This window comes from Leptinotarsa decemlineata, unplaced genomic scaffold (genome assembly GCF_025532065.1).
Source record: "Leptinotarsa decemlineata unplaced genomic scaffold, Ldec_3_MD MMD2_tig00002159_RagTag_RagTag, whole genome shotgun sequence".
NCBI classification, from domain to species: Eukaryota; Metazoa; Arthropoda; class Insecta; order Coleoptera; family Chrysomelidae; genus Leptinotarsa; species Leptinotarsa decemlineata.
The window spans coordinates 7426875-7448622 of record NW_027412574.1 but is presented as its reverse complement, the minus strand read 5'-3'; the positions used below and the strand labels follow the sequence as shown (position 1 = coordinate 7448622).

At 34.1% G+C, this 21748-nt stretch overlaps 1 protein-coding gene across 3 annotated transcripts in view; it reads right to left on the bottom strand.

The window, feature by feature from the left end:
- Window positions 1-21748, bottom strand: part of LOC111508385 (Poly(U)-binding-splicing factor hfp) — a 36709-nt gene continuing 14961 nt past the window's right edge. For 2 of the 3 annotated variants that reach the window (XM_023163854.2, XM_074177183.1), the window contains 8 exons: window positions 17989-18149; window positions 15267-15325; window positions 5447-5791; window positions 3005-3246; window positions 2559-2872; window positions 1661-1911; window positions 348-517; window positions 1-293 (listed from right to left, as the gene is read on the bottom strand). In XM_023163854.2, coding sequence (XP_023019622.2) covers window positions 184-293; window positions 348-517; window positions 1661-1911; window positions 2559-2872; window positions 3005-3246; window positions 5447-5791; window positions 15267-15325; window positions 17989-18149 — 1652 coding nt within the window. In that variant the 3' untranslated portion in view covers window positions 1-183. Of the gene's footprint in view, window positions 294-347; window positions 518-1660; window positions 1912-2558; window positions 2873-3004; window positions 3247-5446; window positions 5792-15266; window positions 15326-15952; window positions 16000-17988; window positions 18150-21748 lie in introns of all 3 variants that reach the window. The other variant, XM_023163855.2, reaches the window with a different exon arrangement.

Genomic DNA, 21748 nt, shown 5'->3' with positions numbered 1-21748 from the left:
TCAAGATTAATTCAATTTATTCATCGTATATTTACAAATTAAAAAATACATATAAAATAATTTATACAACCGAAAATAGCCAAAAATGTTAATATAATAATATATCAAAGTCATCTTCTTTGCAGTTGAAAAAAGCTGATTTGCACTTATAATCACATCTAGCTATGAATAAATAATAAATAATCAACCTGAAAAATCCCCGTGATCAAATAAGGTTTGATCATAAAGCGATGCCTTTACCATTCGTCCTCCAAAATACCTTCCGTTGAGGGCATCTCGTGCTTTTTCTGCCTCTGAAAGAAATTCATGTGTCAAATATTGGGAATACAATTTTCTAAAAAGCTTACCATAGGTCTCCATGAATTCCACAAATATTTTTACAATCATATCAGAATCATCGTCTTCTGTCTGCTTTTCATTATATATTATTACCCTGTCTACAGCTCCAAATTTGGAACACTCGTCCTGGATTTCCACTTGAAGACATTCGTCAACATCCTCTGGACCAACCATATTTCTTGAAATAAGAAAATTGACATTTCAATAACAGATTGCTATTATGAGAGTTTGTTAGAATACAATTTTGGCCAGTATACATTAAGTATCACTATAAATTTTCACCTAAAAAAGGGGACAAGTCTTGTGTCAAAAGCTCCAACCCATTCGGTGGGCCAGCCATTAACCAATGACCACAATCATATGAGATTCTCACTTCACCCGGAGCGGAAAACCCACGACGAATATCATCTTACCTTGCTGATTGAGGAACTCTGCGACAGGCTTTTCAGATTTTATTTACCTGAGGGTGGGAAATGGGTAAAGTAGTAGTTCTAATAAATTCGTCAAGAAGCAAAAAAACATTAATTATTAGTTTTCACCTAAATTTATGTCTCCCCAAAGGCCCTGCACATTCGAAAGGCACTCTGGCATCGTCAACCAATATCACCACCACACAATCGGCTCATTGGAGCCGATTGGACGCAATGAGCCGAGATTGACAGCCTTCTGCATTTTTATGTCCAAAATGTCTACCGCAAACGAAAGGATCTATAATGCATCCTATAAAATTTATAATTGTTGAATATAATTTAGATAAATTATAAAGCTAGACAAAATACGAAGTTCAACTCAGCACAAGTACTACTGAGTTGTTCTTCCACTCAACCTCAAAAAGATTCTACCTAAGCTAAGACAAAAAGAAAGTAATACATGAAAAAAAAAATTGGAATTGTTCAAATATCTATTAAGATGCTGGAAAAGACGTCCATTACTGAGACTTATTCTGGTCTCATTTATTTAATCAGTGACAAAGTTGTGGTTACCTCATTCAATGTTGAAACAAACATCGGCCGCTAAGGCATTGCCTTGTTGAAATTGCCCTAATTCCTGCTCTCTCATGATGGATTATGTTAATAAATTACTATTATCATAATTTTGTTCAAATGGAAACCCATAATTTTATCTTTGTTTGGTTAGCCAGTATAAACTACAATTTAGCAAACTGCGCTCTTTCCAGTTCTTCAGAATTTTTCAGAACTTTACTCTCATATAAGGTACTTTGTTCAAAATATTTTACAGCTTATCGTTTGTGTCAGCTACTTTGAATGGTTCATGGTTAGAACCAATATAATACACTGTATGTTATAAATATAGAGCTCACCTTAAAATAACTACCCTAGAATCTACTTTTCTCATCAACTTCTGCATAACAAAGTGTCGGGCATTTTGTCCTTTTATCGACATACTCTCTTGCTGTTGCAATGTCTGAGGTTCGTTTTGGTCCAACAATTTCTTCTGCAACTGTTCCTGTTGTTTCAATTGTGCCTCTTGAACCCTCTTCATCGTTTCCAAAGAAGCTGCTTGAGACTGATTCAAGATTGGGGTCACAACAGCAGGTGGTGGAACGATAACCTGAAAATATAATATTAATATCTATTGGTACTAAGAAACAAGTGTTTATAACTAGGAATGTAATAAACGATGAAATAAAATGAAGATATTTGTTTCGGGTCCAGAAAAGATAATTATCATCAAACTAGAATCAATTATGGTATTGCAATAAGTGGAGGCTCGAATCTGCACATAATACGTCTAATTCAACACATAGCACGTTTTTGATTGAATTACTAGAATTTCATCTGATGAAGATTTCAACAGTGTTTTTTTCATTCTGATAGAAGTGAAAAATGTTACTGAACAAAAGTATTTTGTTGAGGAAATCAGAGTTACTTTCTTCACCTGTTCGTAAGTAAAATATTAATTTTTTTTAAATTATGGAATGTGAAAATATCCTGAAAAGGACAATGAAAAACTAAAAAAATATTTTCACAAAACTCTCGGATGCTTGGGATTATTTTGATACATCTTCATGTAGCATGCCAGAGTCGAGCTTTGTTCTAAAAATATGCATGTGAAAGAAATACTTGTGTTTGAATATTTCTAACATCGTTAATGTTCAAAGTTGAAATTCATAAAAGTATTTATTGAAAGTGTATTATGGACTGATGAAAAGTATATTCAACAAATGAAATTAAATATGTGAATATAAATTTGTTTACCTGTGGTACATTGCTTATCATTGGTGTAACGATAGCTGGCTGAATAATATTATTCTGGGTTATCTGTGGTATGGCAATGCCTGGAGGTGGTATAACCGCTGGAATGGATCCTGCTGGTACTGGTAGGGCTAACGATGGTGTTGTTACTATAGTGGGTACAGTAACAACCGGTTGTGAGATACCAGCAACTGAAGGAGTGGGTGTGGCTGTCGGAATGCTTGATGCACTGCTAAGATTTGATAAACCCAATGCCACCGCATTGCTGGCAACTGCATCCATAGCTTGAATTTTTGCCGTTGCTGCTGCCGCCGCCACTATAAATTTCAAATTATTTGCATGAATCAGTTCAAAAAGTCATATCAAAAAGAAAATATGTATACTGGTTAATTACAACATGGCAATTAATGGGATAAAAAAAGCTACTAATGGATTTTCCAATTGTTTACCTGCTGCAGCTGTGGGCAAAACACTAGATCCAGATGACGGTCCTAAAAGTGCGTTAGGGGGAGTAATAGCTCTTCCTACCCTCAAATACTGTCCACCTAAATCAAACAGGTTCATGCTAGCAATCGCCTCATTGGCTGCCTGAGCACTTTCATATTCGATAAAGCCATATCCTTTATGCTTGTGTCCCGAGCTTCCTTGCACAAGTTTACAGTATATGATGGGACCGAATGCCTCAAAAACACTGGAAATATCAAAATATTAGAAAAACGAAATATTGAATCTTACTATTTCAGTTGATGATCCTTTTTATATTATTGATATTTTAATAACCTGTTTTTTATATTTCATCCGAACTCTACACTACAGACTCACTTCCATACGATTCTCTAGGGGGAACTTTTAGAAAAAACTTAAATCCAGCATTAATAGGGAAAAATGTTTACATGTTTGCCAGAATACTTCAAACCTGTATGATGAGGACACATAAGTTGTCTAACTTATAGGTCTTTAATCAATCAAATTATATAGAAATTGTGTTCATTTTGTGAGATTTTTCATTATTTTATTGAAGGTGGATTCATGCTCAAGATGCCACAGTAGACATGGAAAAAGTTAAGAGCTGATGCGACTCAAATAGGCTTTCTTTAAACTTTGATAAAACCCATCTCCTCACCTTCAAATGTGAACTCCCACCTCTTAGTTTGAATAAGAACATTCTCGAGATGAAATTGTCCTCCAAATTCTTAGGACTTCACATTGATAATATAAGCTTAAATTTGAGGATCATATTATCAAGTTGAATAAAAAACTTGCATCTAGCTGCTTTGTAGTGAAGTGAGTTTCGAAGGAACTGGGTAGAACCTTTGCAAGATCTGCGTACTTTGCCTTTGTGGATGCACATATAAGATATGGTATTGCCTTCTGGGGAGTATGCAGCAAAAGCATGCTGCAGACTGTTTTCGTTTGACAGAAGCGAGCTGAACAACGAATTCTGATTCTATTCATTCTTGAAACAGTAAGTCTGATTCATAAAAATATATCTGCTCATGATGATATAAACGAGCCACACTATTTGTTTGAAGGTTAAAAGATTCCAAAGTTAAAAGATTCCAAGTCACGTTAGTTCACGACGTTTCGATTGTTGGTATCTACAATCGTCTTCGGGTAATGTAGATGATGTGATGTAGAACTAATGTGGCTTGGAATCTTTCAACTTTGTATTTTTATTTTCTTTTTTCATTTCTTTGTTTTTATTTAATTTTTGTTCAATTGTTCTATATTTTTTTACTTGTATTTTATTTCACTGTTATTTCATTTCAGGTTTTTGTTCAATATAATTTTTATTTTCAGCTATTCATTTTTTAATTCTTCTCTTTTAGGTGTCTCAGGGATTTCAAATCATTTTATATATCAGACAATGGAAGTCCGAACTAGTGAAATTGAGCCACACTATAATACACGTCAAGCTAACATGTTTAGACTTCCCCTGCCCACAACAACAATGGTGAAGGACTCATTGATATACAATGGAATAAAGATGTACAACAAAATTCCCATATACCTGAATAGTAATTCTTTGAATATTTTCAGGAAAAAATTAAGCGACATTCTGATTGATAAAGCCTATTATAGTTTAGATGAATTTTACAATGAGAACACTTTTTATGAATTATAGTTTACTACTGTATGTAACTATAATATAGCATATTTTTTTAAGGAAATTTTTTGAATTTCAAATTGTATAGCATTTATTGTGTTTCGTAAAAATGTGTTTGACACCCTATTTTATATAAATGGGCTTTTAGGAATTACTTTTATACTACTTTGACATAGTTCATAATCGTTTGTCAACAAGAACTCTTTCTTAGGACAATAAACGTATTTCTCTCTCTCTCATGTACCAGTCTTAAATCATAATAAATTAGATTATCGACGCGTTTTGCTAACCAAGTTAGCATCAAGAGATGAGTGGTTGTCCTTCATTTTTAGCCAGAGTGTCCAATTCTACATATCACGAATTCTTACAGCTAAAATTAAAGAAACTGGACATCTAGTTGAATTTTTTGAACAATATCAACACAACAAAAGTCTCTAGAAACAGACTATAGCACAATGCACTTCACAGACTTCATTAATAAATAAATTTCATGAAGAGGAGAGAAAACTGAACCATATAAGTAGAAGAATTCATCTGTTTCCTAATTTCTCAATATCTTTTGGCAACTTTTGGTAAAAGAATGATAATGAAAATTTTCAGATAAAGGAAAGGAAAATTCATTGCTGGACAAGGTATCCCGTTGAATAGTAAAGGTTCAGTTATCACACAAAGGTTATTGTAGATACCAACAACCAAAGCTAGACTAGAAGTATTTGTTCTTGTTAGAATTTTTTTTAAACACATGTCTCTTACAGCTTTATAACAAATGTATAGCTACACAAACCTCTTAATATCGTCTTCCACCAAATCCTGATGAATCGAAGCTACATATATTCTGTTGTATTGCTTTGCTTCCTCTTGTATTTCATCAATTACGTTCTGCGCCTGTGGCATATTGCTTGGCCTACCCACTACTTTAATATTTCTTCCGCCGATCATGACACCGTTCATCTGTTCCAAAGCTAACTGTGCTGCTTCTGGAATTTCATATTCTACGAATGCAAAGCCCTTATGTTTTTGAGTCACAGGATCCCAAGACATGTTTATGGACTTTATAGGCCCAAAAGGTAAGAACGACTGTCGTATGGTATCTTCTTTCAGTTCAAAGCTGATGCTGCCTACGTATACCCTACATTTTTTTGGGAGAGAATATTGTTTTGAACTCTTTGAGATCATCTCTTTATTATATAATATCTACTATATATATGGAGTGTTTACGCCTTTATAGTTTAATTTAAGAATCTTCTTTTATTTTTTATATTTTCATAAAGCAATAATGTTCTTCAACATTCGGTCATAAGTAAACTAATATTATGTAACAGTAATTTTTCATATAATGCACTGTTTGGAACCTTTGGTGTAGTAATGAATATTACTGGAGTTTTATCCCAACACCAAACCGTATTTTCAAGACCTCGACACTTGTTTCAATCACCAAGTGATCATCTTCAAAAGGAAGATTGAACAGTTTAATCTTCCTCTTGAAGATGATCAGTTGGTGATTGAAACACGTGCCGAAGTGTTAAAAATAACGGTTTGGTGTTGGGATAAAACTCCAGTAAAATTCATTTAATGTTTCGTAATACGAAACATTTTTGGGAGAATTCAAAAAGTGTTTGATCAATAGAAGAAGTGGAGTTGCTAAAGCCTTACAGCGGCGTTAGCGACTCTGATCCCACTCAGTGTGAAGCCTTTGAGATACCGAGCGGTCTCTCGTCGTAGAAAGCCATATCACGGTAATAAGGAATACTACCATGATGGACCTCCTTTCCCTAGCTACTCATGAGACCCTTTGTGGACCATGAAGTAACCAGAGAATCCGACTTTGAGTCTACAGAGGAGATGGACATCGACTAAATGACCTCAACTATTCTATCTGTAACATCGGATCACCAGCAAGAGCTTCTCATTTCTTGATCCTGTTAACAAATCTAGGAGGTTAGGTGATTCAGCCAGGAAATGACTTATCGCTTCCTCAAGAGTAGTATAACTTATATGTTTGCCTTGCACCATATTCTGGAGCAGCAGAAGCAGAATCTGCATTGAGAGAGGAAACAAACTTCTCCTGAGCAGGTCAGTAAACTCTTTATATTCACACAACGATTCACCTAAACCAGAGGCCAAAAAACTCTGCATGACTGAATCAATGTATGATCCATAGATTTCCTCTTATGGGAAAAAGGTTGCGATCATTACGGTGGAAATCTTACACCTTGAACATCTAACAACCTCAATCTTGACCAATCAACTGGAATCTATTCAGTGTGCCATTATGGCTATCGTAGAGGATTTTCCAAAAGATAGTCCAGAAGTACGATTCCAGAGCTACACATTCCAGCCTGTATGGCTACATGTTGCCTGCGAGAATTAGGAGACTCTCCTTTAGGCCGCACATTTGTGTTACTCATCTATGTAACAAAGGTAGTCAGACTGACCATCAATCCGGTCCTCACTGGATTGAGGTCATGGTCTGTCAACATATTGGTGTGAGGCACAATAAACCTTCACGGGTTGCAGCGTAGGGTCGAACAGATTATCTCAGTGCAGACCCACTTAAAACTTTTTTATTTGCAATAACCATAGCCGATCATGGATGATCACTTGTCGGCGTGGTTAATAACTGTTATAAATCTTCCCATGAAGCCATAATAACCATGATTCCAAAATTTCAAAAGCTTCATTTAACATCTCCTTCCGCCACCATAATTTGTTCTCTCCTCCCATTCCTTTTCATTTCCTCAAAAAAAAACGGTACTTTGACCATAGTGTGAGGTAGTCGACTATTATTCTTAATGATTACAGAGTTTTCAATATCTGGTATGTATAATTCGAAAATCAATATTATGGAAAACATTGTTTGTTGCCATAATAAACTGTAGTCAGAAATATTCAATTAGTTATTCATTATAGTGATTGTTTATACATTTGTATAAAAAAATTGAAAAGAACTATTTTAAGACGTAAATGCTCCATATACTTGTTGTACATAGGGTAAATTTTTGAAAAACACAAAAAAACAATATAAGTAATTAAAAAAAAATTACAGTGAAAAAAATTGGCGTTTTGCAAAAACTCTTCCCAGTACTGCACAACAATATTTGATCACCTCATAATAATCAGATCTTATCAGCAAATGTATCACAAGTCGGAGAACAAAAATCCTCAACAACTTCACATCGTTTCAGTATCATCATCTTATGAGGAATATTTAATAAAATAGGTGTTGAGGAGACTTTTCCGAGGAATATTTTCAATCGGGAGGATATTGAAAAATTTATGAAATCAACAGATAAAACTTCTAAACTCATTAGTGGTAGAGTAAAAATACAATAATATCCAAGATATTTTAAATATTCCTCTAAAAATCTTATCTATACTTTGAATACTTTGTTGCCCCTCAAATGAATAAAAAAGTTTAGATAAAAACAAAAAAATACAAACCGAAAATGAGTGCTCATAGAATAGATGTTCAAATTCGACATCAAAAAGAAAGGTTTCGTGACTATTTTATTTTCATAAGAATTCAACGCGAGTTTTTCAGTGGTATTGACTCGGAACTTAACATATCTGAAATAGTAGGAAAAGATCACTCAAGAATTTTTGATGTTACAACAAATTTTGGATGAGATTTTTTATATTTGTCTATGTGTAAACAAAACCCCAGACTGAATTCATGAGAGCAATGGTATGCCGTGGTTTTAAATGGTGCCTAGTCCAGCCCGGATTTTGTTCTCTTTAATCATGATTTCGGTCGGGATTAATGAAATTACAGTTGGAAAAACTCTAGATTTTGTTAACTCGGGAACCTACGATATTCTGAGGTAGGTATGCTCCAACAACTCTTTAGTAGAATGAGGGAAAGGAAGTTCCGAAGTCATTAGAGCTCGTTATGAATGAAAGGCATGGAAGCAAGGCATTGGTCATAAACCTACAACCACCTCAGTAAATTACATGAAACCAATTTCCTATTAGATCTGTAGTGTCGTTTGTGATATCCTATTAGATCTGTGGTGTCGTTTGTGACGGCTCCATCTATAAAAATCTCAGAATGCTCATACAATTAATTGAAACTCACATGAAGATTTTGCAATTTTCCACAAACCATTTTATATGGACAGTGTCACTCATGATTCCTCGACACATTCCTATCAGCAAAAAGTAGCAGCATTTAATAGTTGCATCAGACTATTGAATAACCCACTGTCAGAAAGTAATTTTCAGAGAGAACTGCCATTTACAAGGTCTATCCCACTTCAAGCGTAGGACACTGGCATACTTTGACAAGATAGAGTTGCACGTTGCTTACATATAAGTTGACTTGTTGTGGTTCTTGCCCAAACGGGAAGAATCTATTTCCAAAGAATAAAAGAACATAGGAGTAGTTTTTTGAATCTGAAGACCAATTACATATTTGTATATCATCTTTTGGCAGAGAGGTATGACTTCAACCGTGACTACGAAGTATTACATTTGAAACAGAAAGGTTTGAAAGTCAATCTTTTGGAATGCTTGGAAATTATTAGAATAAAAATTCTCAAAATTTACTGAAAGATCAAATAGAATTGAATTCTTTCCCTCTGCTAAATCTGTTTTCTGATATGTAAATTGGTAATTAATTTTACATCTTAGTCAATATGGACACTTCTGAGGAAGTTATTTGTAAATTGATCAGTGAAAATCTCTCAACGAAGCTTTACTTGTCAGCGGCGGCTCGTCAGAGGAGGCAAGGAAGGCTTAGCCTCCCCATAAAATTTGAGACTATTCATCGCAGTAAATTAAAATATATTGACAAATAATTATGATAATTTTTTTTAAATGCTTGGGTATCATTACTTTACCATTAATTTTTAATATAAATACATAATATGCCCGAAAAAGCACTATCACTCACTACGTAGTACGTACCACACCTGCATCAACAAAACTCAAACGAATGAACCATCAACCCGAAATAATAAATGCCATACGTTGCAAGGGAACCAAGCCTCCGACCGCATTACAAAAACACAGGCTCCACGAGACCGATCCAACCAGCGACATACGTCCGATTTGTAATTTCAGTTGCAGAAATTATAGCGTTAGAGAAGGCTAGCCTCCAGTTGGTCTCCGTTAGTGTACGACTGCGTTTGTTTTTTATTTAATTATTCGGACGGGATGCCGAGACGGACCGGGACTGAAAAATATTTCGGTAAGTCGTTCTAGTGATAATCGACAAAATCAAGGATTTAATATTAGTTGGTACGATAAATGCGATTGGTTAACCGGCTCCATTAAAAGAGAAAAACTTTTTTGTTGGCCCTGTGTTTTATTTTCCGTACAAACCGAATACCAAACGTGGTCTAAAATAGGATACTCTGATTTAAAAAATTTACCTCGTTCTACAGAAAAATATTTTAAATCTAAGGCAAACAAAATATAGCAAAAGCTTTAGACACAGTTCAAAAAGAGGCCATAATTTCTTTTAATAATCAAGTTAAGGAAAATCGGTCGAATTTAAAAGGACTTATCGATATTACGATTTATTTGGATTCCCAAGAATTAGCTATTCGCGGACACGATGAAACCGAAGATTCGATTAATCGCGGCAATTAGGTACAAGGAACTTTTAATGTTATGGGATAAATATGATTCACAATTTGGCACTTTTTAAACGGTAGCGTTTTTTCGGGCACCTCAAAAACCATCGAAAATGAGCTTATAGACAGTGTGGCATATATTATTAAGAAAAATATAAGCAAGGAGATTGAAAGCGTTTCTTTTTTTGCATGGGAAATTGATGAAACTACCGATATTACCTGTACATCACAACTTTCAATCGTTTTTAGATATGGCAAAGGTGGTAATGTGGTATAACGTTTTATGGGTTCTCATGATGTTTCATCTGGGCGCACAGCTGACGATTTGTTTAATTTTTTAAATCGTACGTGTGGCTGCGGTCATGGCCGGCCATTTAAATGGTTTACAAACTAAAACCATAGCTCCTCATGCACTTTTTACGCATTGTCATGCCCATGCCCTAACTTCAGTATTAAGCAAAGCGTGCAACAACATTAAAAATTTCGCGCCTCCGGCGGGCTTTTCTGTGTGTATATAGTCTATATGACTTAAGCCTCCCCTGTTCTCCAATGCACGAGCCGTCACTGTTACTTGTATAATTGTAACTTTATAAAAAAATGTGGGATCTAGTCAATTTTTTTCTGTATTTGATTCAAAAAGTTGGTAGTGGCAAGTAAAATTTGCCCCAGATTGAAAAAAGTATACAGCCTTTTGTCCACCGGATAGTGTTTCACGTCATTTTTGCAGTTGGGATACTAAGACTGAAAACTGCGGCGGAAGTTCTTACTGGCTAATTATGTACGTTGGTTCAAGTCTTTCTTGATGACAATATTACTAAATGGATTTTCCAACTCATCTGAAACAACTTCGTTCAGTTCATGAATAAAACGCCATCATATTTTTGAAGACAGAATGAATAGATGATATTTTAGACTGCACTGAACCAAAAACATTACATTTTTAAGTAACATGCAATTGGTATGGCGAATGTTCCAATTATATCATAAGTGACAATTCTTCTTACTAAATTGCTGAATTAAAATACTAGGTATAAATATGTGCATGATAAACTGAAGCTTTTACCCGATTTTTCTGTAAATTATGCCAAACATATGTTTTAATTTAGTGGTACCTAAAAAAACTGAAAACCATTACAATATCAGTGAAAAATAATATAGGCTATCAAACGATTCAGAACATTACTAACAAAATCAACCATTCATTTTACTCACTGATGATAAAGCACTTATTTTATCATTACAAGACATTTTGTTGAAATATTTCATATTCTAATTTGGTAAAGCAAAAAAAAGGTAAGATGTCAAAAATATATTGAGAACACTTTTGGTAAATCTACATAAATGTAATTGGTAGAGATGAATGGCCAAGGCTCTGCAACCTATATGTCACCAAGTATATCACTCCTTGCTTATGTTTTACCACATGAATGATAATTATCTCATTCATTCATTCCTAAAAAGGAAAGTTCGATGTTGCAACTAGAAATGTATATGTACTTCCGAATTCTATAAACAATAAAGAGGATTTCAGTGAAGCTTCAGAGACTGCTGTTTCTCTAGCATCCCCTTGTAAACGAAACCAATCAATCCCATTGTTAACTGAATTCATTTTAATTGACAACTTTTCAAGATTGACTTGAGTAAAGCGAATTTTGAAGAAGTGATTTAGTGTCCGGCCGAAACTGGTTTTTACGACCGAAACCGAATTTCGGCAACGGTCTCAGTTTCGGCCGAAACCGAAACTTCCTTACAAGGACTATGTTTTGAGGGAAAAATAATGAGAAAGTTACGTCACGAAAGTCACAACGTTATGCAGTCTTCAACATTTTTACTTATTGATAATCAACATAACAATCCCTTATTTAAGAAAAAATATTAATTGCACCTTAAAAATACCTACTTAAAATAGGTGAGGTGGTTTATTTGAGTAGGTGTGGATCCTTTTGTTGAATATTATTGATGGTTTTTCAAAAATATTAAACATAAAATTACTTATTTGAGTTGTTACCTGATATCACAATAGGTATTTAATATTTATGTAATAAACAAAATAATTCACAAAGGAAGTCTCGAGTAACGATATGATTAGGCACGTGGACGCGGCAAAATGTCTTAATCGCTTGTATGAAATTCAACGCGCCGAACATGACCGATCACAGCGCGGGAACTCCCGAATGCAGATTCGGTTTCGGTCGTAGTTTCGGCAGGTTTGTCGCCGAAACCGAAACTAAATTGAAACCCGCTTTTTTGCAGAAACTCGACCGAAACAGAACTTTTGGTCGGACACTAAAGTGATTTGAATAATTGGTCTCCTAATCGACAATTCAATAGCTCTTATTCTAAGTGAGATGTCATGATTTATAATATTGTCTTACTGTTATTTTTAGTTAGTGACTTGAATTATCTTTCACTCAACAATGTTTCAAATTGTTTTCCTCTTTCTTATAAAAAGATCAATTTCTTTTGGAGCATTCACCATCATAGATGTGACACTCCCGAGAGGGGAGTGTTGTGGAAATAACTGTAATTGAAAAAATCAAGATCCACGAGTGACGAAAGTCAAGTTTTCAAGTTTCTTTGGGCACAATAAGGATCCAACATAGGCTGTTATAATTTTTCTATGATAGTTAGAATGATACTAAATGTATCCACCTAACTGTTATTTGACTTGTTTTGTTGTTGTTTCATCAAATTTGAAGGTGAAAGGGACATTTCTAGAATCATTTTTCGAGAAATCTGCAAAAGGACAAATACCAAACTAAAAGACATATTTATATTTGAACATATAGGGTCTTCCGACAGAAATTTCCAAACTTTGACAAGTGATAACGGCCATCTTGTTGAAGATGCATTTTGCCAAATCACCATGGACCGATATAGCATTCAACAAAAGGTGCGAATAATGAAATTGTTTTATCAAAATGGGTGTTCTGTTCGGGCAACGTACCGCGCCTTTCGTACATTTTACGATCGTCATAATCGTCCGACCGAGAGGACCATTCGCAATATGGTGGATGAATTTGAGTCCATTGGTTCAGTAAATGATCGACAACACCCATACGTCGACGAAACGCAAGATCTGCCAAAAACATCGCCTCTGTCTGTCACGAGTGTGCAGGAGAACCAGAGGCAGTCGATTTCACGTCGCTCACATAAACTCAACCTTTCACAGACCACAACTTGGCGAATTTTGCGTCATGACTTGGGCCTGCATCAAAACAATAATCAACTGACTCCGGAAGGCAAACGACCATAGACAACGACGTGTGTTCGCTGAATGGACTGTGGCCCTAATTTTCATCGAAAAATCATCTTCAGCGATGAGGCCTATTCTGGATGAATAGCTACGTAAACAAACAAAATTGTCGAATTTGGAACGATACCAATCCACACGAGATCCAAGAGCGTCCAATGCATCCCAAAAAAGTCACTGTTTGGTGTGGAGTCATCGTTCCATATTTTTTTGTGAACGACGTCGGCCAGGCTATCATTGTCAACGGCGAGCACTATATGTCAATGATTACGACAAGCAACATAACTCAAGCCATCAGTCAAATTCAGCATGAATTATGCGCCAGTCATGGAAAGTCAGAGAAGCCGTGGCGGACATTTGAACGATGTTATTATCCACAAATAACGGCATTAATAGATCTTTCAAACAAATAAAATATTTCGATGATATCTCACACACACTTTGTTTTATTTAAATTTAGAGCCAGTAAGTGCTCAATAGTGCCTATACTGAAAGTACAGTTGGAAACTATATCCGAATCAGGAAGCATACTTTTAAAAATATGGTCGATTCATTCTTTGCTTCGAAAATAATCATTATTTTCCATAAAATATAAAGCACATAAAATATCAGCTTTCACATTCTTCTCTTCAGGTGCAAGCAGATATTCTCCAAAAATTAGAAATATCCATATTTTGACGCAATAAGGTATTGCATGATTACCTGAAGTTAATGTTTTTCTCTTTTCAGTAACAACAAAAACTGGTTAAGTAGTTTCTCAATTCTTCAAGGATAATAGTTCTGTAAGTTTCCCAGAGTTAGCCTGTAACTTGACATCGCTCCTTCCTAAACCATCTATTCAAAAAAAATTAACACTTTCACCCACTCTACAAATCTTACAACATGCCAAGTATTGGCAGTTAAGCACGCCTGCAACAATGGACATTCCTGTTTTCCTGTTCCCAAGTTATTGAACTTTTTGTTACAGATCTTGGCATTTTAGTTGGAAAATGTGATATCAAATTTGATCACAAAATTATTTCACCAAACATCAGCTACATTAGCTGTGAAAACCAGTACCTCTGATTCAATGTCTTATTGATACAATGCCTCATAAGATATTCTACAGATGGATTATCTCTATCTTTATTAGAATGATCATGAACTGTGGTGGGGGCTGAGCCAAAGTCTTTGAGTTATTCATAGCGGTGATACAATTGAAAAGTTGATGTTTTGAAATTACAACAATAATTTAGAAAATTTAAAAATTCTAGGACCCATGAATGTTTTATGAGTATATCTACAGCTGGTTTACTTGAAAATGGTTTAACAAACTGAAACGGGTTGTAACAAATGAAAATTCTTAGTAGGAATCAGACAAAAGTAATTTTTTTATCCTGTATTCTATATCTACACAGACTGATCCAAATCAAGTATGCAAAATTGGTAACCTTATTATTATTGGAGATAGGAAAGCGTTTGAATAATCAAATTGGTAGCGTTTTTCAACTGATTCAGAATTCAGATGCGAGAATAAAAAAAACGCTTTAGTGTCGCTTTTCTTACTTTTTGAGTGAAAAGCTCACTTAATGAGTGAGACGCTTTTTTTCTAATGGACAGCCCTGGATGTTATATTTTCTGGTATAATATGATGAAAAAATTGTTTCAATAAATATAAATGATATTTCAGAGCTATCGTAAAACCAGTTCGAAAATCCATATCAATACCAACCCAAAGAAAATACTAGGAGGGGCAACAAAGTATACAAGAACGTACGTTTTTTGAGCGTGCTAACCTGCACATGAGAGCGAGAGCCTGCTGCCTCTGGATTAGATTCCTCTGACTAGCCTCTTGCTGTAACAGAGGACAATAGCCACGTCATAATTCTGAGAGAAGTATTAGACCCTCCGACCATAGGCACTTTCAATGTGAGACGTAGCCCTTTATTGTCAACCCAAGAATTTATCACCATTTAATTCATTTTAATTGTTAGATATCATGGTAGATGCAACTGACAAGTTCATTTTTATATTTATCAGTTCTGAATGCAATACATTCAGACTCAACATAAAAAATAACACTGAAATAATTTGCAATGGCAGTGGTAGAGTAACAATAACTCTTTTGTAGGCATAGCCTTTGAACAAGTAACAAATTGTCGAGGTGAATAGTGAAAACCAATGAAACATTATGTATTTTATATTGGATCTAGAAAAAAATATTTCAAAAAAATATGTTGCTTACCATCTGCCAGTTTTATATTTTTTACATCTATCAAGGTCCATTTTATATAATAAAGTGAAACAAATTGATTAAAAAAATATTCGAACGTGATTGCGCATCAACTCGAAAAAAGCACTTTTTTTGAACACTCATACAAGCCGTTTGGTGCGAAAGGGTCATTTGAGTCAACATGTGTGTGTATGGGGGGCGAGCTCTCGCCCCCTAGGCGGGCGTGTGCGATACTATTTACGCACTAACCTGCACATTAAAACTAACACTTGATGTCGCTGGAAGGTCTTATTTTTCTGTGAAGTAAAGTTTAGTTAGTCCATTATCAAGCGGCACAAAAGTTTGTTGCAAAAAAAGCCAATTAAAAGAAAACTTCAAGAACGAGTGTAAACTCCATGAAAGTATTTTTGTATAAAAAAAAATAGTTTTAAAATTTCAAAATCGCACCTTGTCTGTTTTATTTTTCTACATCATAAAATATAAATGAAAAAAATTGGCTTTGGCTTATCTCCAGCTCCTGGGCTACACATTTTGAATAAACATAAAAATATAAGGGATATATTGAATTAATTAATGATAATATAGGGTACCAAGAAATTTTTAAATGGTTCAAAATTCTTTTGAAAACAAACCTAAATTATTTGACATCAATTATTTGAACCTCTTGGGAACAGTTTTTACTTATTCTGGAGGTACTGTAATATGCATTCGAAAAGCATACCCACATCATTCCTGAAAATAATTATTAGAGATTTGTTTCTCAAGGGGTCTGACTACAATCATTGGAATACATTTTTGTGATATGTCCAAATTTGAAATTGCCAAAGGATTTAATGTTAACTTGACCACATATTGCAGTACTTCCACAATGTGGTGGCATTCATGTGTTGAGGGCAAAAATTATTTCTCTTGTAGTCATTTAGGACCACCAAATGATAATAATTCAAATCATAAAACATCGACACCTATTCATGATATCTCAAAGTTGGGTTTCTAACAACTGATGGTACTAAAACCTGTGTTAACACCTATGTAAATAATGTTATCAAGTATCACTTAAACTGATCTAGGACTATAGTGAAGAGTACTGGGAAAATACCCCTAAAAACAGCGCACGATAACTGTGTGAGAAAAGAAATAAAGAACTGTTACAATAATTACAGGGCTACTTATTAAACATTTTCCATTTATAGGACATCAGAACGAAATAGGAATGTATAATAAATGATTTAGCTGCAAGCAATGCAACCAGACCAGTAAGACAGCTAGCTTGTCATATTTCATGTGACTGTGAGGCACTGGATATCAGGAGGTAAACAATTCATGGACAATCCCAATGATATCTAGAAGAATATGACAAACATCCAACAAAAGACCCTTCAAACTATTGCAGTTGAAAGATTGAATTGGTACCTTAAAAAGATGAGAGCAAAAACACAAAGTACCCATTAGTCTGCAGTTTTTCCATAGACTCATCAGAAATGGACAAGAGAATTAGCATTATGAAACAATTTGTTGTATAGTGTATATACCTGCTATTAGCGTTGTACAATTTTGTGACTTGAAAATTTCCTAGATTGCCAGTTGATTTATTTTCAAATGGTTGATTCAATAAAGAAATGTGATCCCTGAAATGAAGATGGAACCTGGATTCAGCTCATCTCAATGAGAGAGACAAGTGGTGACTTAATTAGGATTGAAAAAAAATTGGGGTGAGGATACATTTTCCCATTTAAAAGAACCCTTAAATGTCTACTTGAAAACTGCCAAACAGATGCAGTTTCATTTCTATGAATATTTTTCTCAAAATATTAACTGGCACTTTTCAAACCACATAATAAGTTTCAGAAAGAAATTATTTCTTTCACTACAAAAGGTTATTTTCCCAATACCATCTTATAAATGAAATAAACCCAACAATTGAGTGCTCATGGGTCAATCATATCAACAGGAGTTAGATAGTTGACCTAATTTGTGGAAATCTGGAAATACTTTCCAAATAGTTGATGTCAGAACTCCTATTGTGATTACATGCTATGGCTATGTGCTCATATAAATACAGTCATTAGTTGAAAACTTGAGAGAGAAGGGCTTCATAACTCAGAAAACAAAACAGCTCCAAAAATAATCATTTTCTAAAAATTGTTTGAAAATTACTACCTAGATTAGATTCATCAACGGGGATGTTAATTGGAATAAAATATATTTTTAACGGCTGCACCTCCAGATGTAACAAAAATTGTACTCTAAGCTACAAAAGTTTAATGTATCTGATGAATACATACCTGCTGCTGATAAGCGATGGTCTGTTTCATTAGAACCATCCTTATACTTTGTTCCATAGCATATTTCTTTGCTTTGCTTACCGCATCTGCATCATCTGATGAAAGTTTGGAAAGACTACCTCCCAAAATTCCAGCAATGGTGTTGCTGCGAGCCCCAGGCCCTGAAATACAAAAAAAATGTTCAAACATACAATATTTATGTTTACTTTTCTGTTTTTTAAATAATTCTTATAGTTATATCACCTTTCATACCAACTTTTTTCAACATGTATTTATTTGTAACAATTATTTACATCGATGATAGTAGAACTTGCAATGTAGACAGTTCATATTTTTTATTCTCAATAAAAGAATAACATGTTGAGATATAAATATAACAAAAATACGATTTGGTGGCTATCAGTAAAGACCTAATTTTCATAATGAAAAATAGAGAATTGAAACTTTCTATTTTACCACTTTTATTTGTAACTAAAGTTACTGCAGTTTCATCCTATAAGGACATTTTCACACTTATTCATGTATAAGTGTGATTATGATTTCCTACCAGGTAGTGACAGCTACATCCATCAATTTATTTGCCTAATTTTCACTTCATTGAAATATTTTAAAAAGAAATGTTTTGAATGGATGACCTATTTAGTGTCATCAGCTTTGTGTTGTGATTAGTCAATGTTTATAACCCCCCTTGCCACCTAGAGAGCAACAATGTTATTTACAGTCTGTCAGCGAAGTAACGTTTCAGAATCAGACCAACTCCAACTAGAAAAACTATCTTGAGGAAAATATCTGAGCAAGGTTGGGCCCAAACCTGAGACTTTTTGATCATGAGTCAGATGCACTACCACTTGCACCAATTCACCGCTAAAAAAGAAAATTAAACTAAATTTATCTACAGTGTCATCCCCAATGTATGCACCAAATGGAAACTTTTTTATTAAGGGTTTTTTGACAAAAAGCTATTCTTGATAAAAGTTTGAGCATCCCCTAAAACTAAACATGCACCAACAAAATACAGTATAACACACGTAATATACGAGGAGCCTTCAAATATTTTATTTTGTGACAAAATTAAAGTACTCTTATTTTGAAAAAGCTCGGGAAATGTTATTTAGAAAAAATCTACAGCATTGAAAAATTCATCTATATTTGAAACTAAAACTTCACTTAGATGGCCACGACTTCAAATCTAGATGTATTTTTCAATGCTGAACAACTTTTCTAAATAACATTTCCAGATATTTTTCAAAATAAGAGTACTCTACTCTTGTCATAAAATCAAATATTTGAAGGTTCCTTGTATATTACGTGTGTTGTACTGTATTTTGTTGGTGCATGTTTAGTTTTAGGGGATGCACAAATTTTTATCAAGAATAACTTTTTGTCTAAAAACTCTTAATAAATAAATTTCCCATATGGCTCATACTTTGGGGATGACACTGTATATCATTATGTGGTAGCCAACTACAACTAGCTAACTTTTGTAACTTTTTAACAGAATAACCTCACATATTATAGCAGGGAAGCCCACGATGCAAAATGGGAATTTACTCGAGCGTCATAGAGACCTATTAGGTTGCAAAGTTTAGATGATAAAAACAAAAAAATGTTATATAATATATACCTCTTCATCGGTGGGGGAAGCTGCTATAGATTATTAAATATGTAAAAAAACTGTTGCATAGACATACTCGAGCGCGTCAGATGTCCTACGTATTTTTAATAATGTTGGTATGTTAATCTGATCGTTTGCATGATGTGGGTTTGCATGATCGTTTGCATGATGAAAAAAAAAATTATTCGAGCGAGTCAGATTTTCTAAGGGAGTGTTAAGTGCAACAAAAAAAAAGCTCTCATTCAATAATCTGACGATTTCGATCTGACGCAAACTCGCGGCCATTATTATAGTGTGCAAAAAAAATCGTCATTTTGAAATACTCAAGCGCGTCATATTAAGATATATATGGTTCATCTTTATGTTTTAGACGTGCTGTCTCATAATCTGACGATTATCTAGAGGGATTCGCCTAATATGTCAAAAAATATTTTTTTAATTTTTTTTTATCATTGATCTTAATTAATTGAAAATCTCAGGAAATAGCATGAAATAAATAAGTGTATGTTTTTTAAGTAGAATACTTGTATTTATAAAAAAATATAAAAAAAATGCTCAAAGAAATTTCATTTTTAATAATCAATTGATTAATTGATGAAGAAAAGAGAAATGAAACTTTCTATGTTTTTTACCATTTTTATTTGTAACTAATGTTACTACAGTTACTTATACAATATATAAGTTTGAAAATGTCCTTATAGGACGAAACTGCAGTAACGTTAGTTACAAATAAAAGTGGTAAAAAACATAGAAAGTGTTAGTTACAAATAAAAGTGGTAGAAAACATAGAAAGTTTCATTTCTCTTTTCTGCATTATGATTTCCTACCACGTAGTAACGGCTACATCCATCAATTAATTGATTAATTAATCGTCATCTTCATCACGAACGAGTCTCTGTGATCAGCTGTGATGGATTTATGGCAACAGAATTCAGAGTGGGGATGGAGTGAGAGAGTAATCGATAGAGAAAAAGTGAAAAAGGAATAGAAACGCGGAGAGGAAAATATAGACATCACGCAGCTGCACGCATTAAACTTTCTCGACGAATTTTTGCTATTTCGGCTTGAGAAAATCGCCAGATTATATATTTTTCGATATCCTCGAATTATTTTCTTCAAAGTAAAAAAAATTTGCTACGCTCGAGAATGTCGGAATGACGTTATTTTTTACAACTTTGCTGCCCTCCCCTTTCTTTATGTCACTCTCAAATTGTCAGATTACTGGAATATATACTTTTTAGCATGTAATTAACTCACCCTACCTTAATCTGAGGCGCTCGAGAATTTCTGATGATCAATTTTTTTTTACTAATCTGATCCTTTATCCTTCACCGGGTACAAGGTATCCCCCCGTATAATAATCTGCCGCGCTTCAGTAAATTCCGAAATCCCTGCTTGGACTCCCCTATTATTACTGCATTTCCAATTGTACAAAACGAATTTTTGTGATACTATGCTTTCAAAATGAACATGAGGATTGAGATTATACACACACACCAATAGTGAATTTGAGCAGTCTGCTTCCATTGCATAGATATAATTTCATCTACACATCATTTAACGGTTTTATAGTTTTTTGTCTTGAACTTCTCGAGCTTATTCCCTTTATAAAAAATCAAAATATTTTCTAACGTATTCTGTCTGTCTGAATTTCACAATACAAATTATAGTAATCATATTCATATCTGAATAGTAATTTTGTTGGGTCTTCTGTATAAAAATTCAAAAGCTATATATTAGAAACAATGCCGGACATTTTCTGCAATTTTTAAACCGAATAAAAATAGAGACAGTTTTTTTGCTAACCCTTTGAATGTATTCAAAAATTCAGTATTGTATTATTTATGTACCTTGTATTATTTATAATTCACTGCCTCTTTCTATCAACTGGATTTCTTCAAAATGAAAAATTAGGAAATTATTTCGAAATCGAATTTCAAAATATACACCTTTCTCAAAACTCCTTATATTCTAGGTGTCAGAATATGAGGAATATTTTTTGCAGGTACACCAAATCAATATTTGAGTTCATATCTCCGATTAACTGATTCGAAAGTTACTAAGAATATCGAGTTTATTGCGAACATTCAGTTAACGCCCTCGTGGAATGAAGATAGAGAAGCACCCTGACGATTGACGTAATAG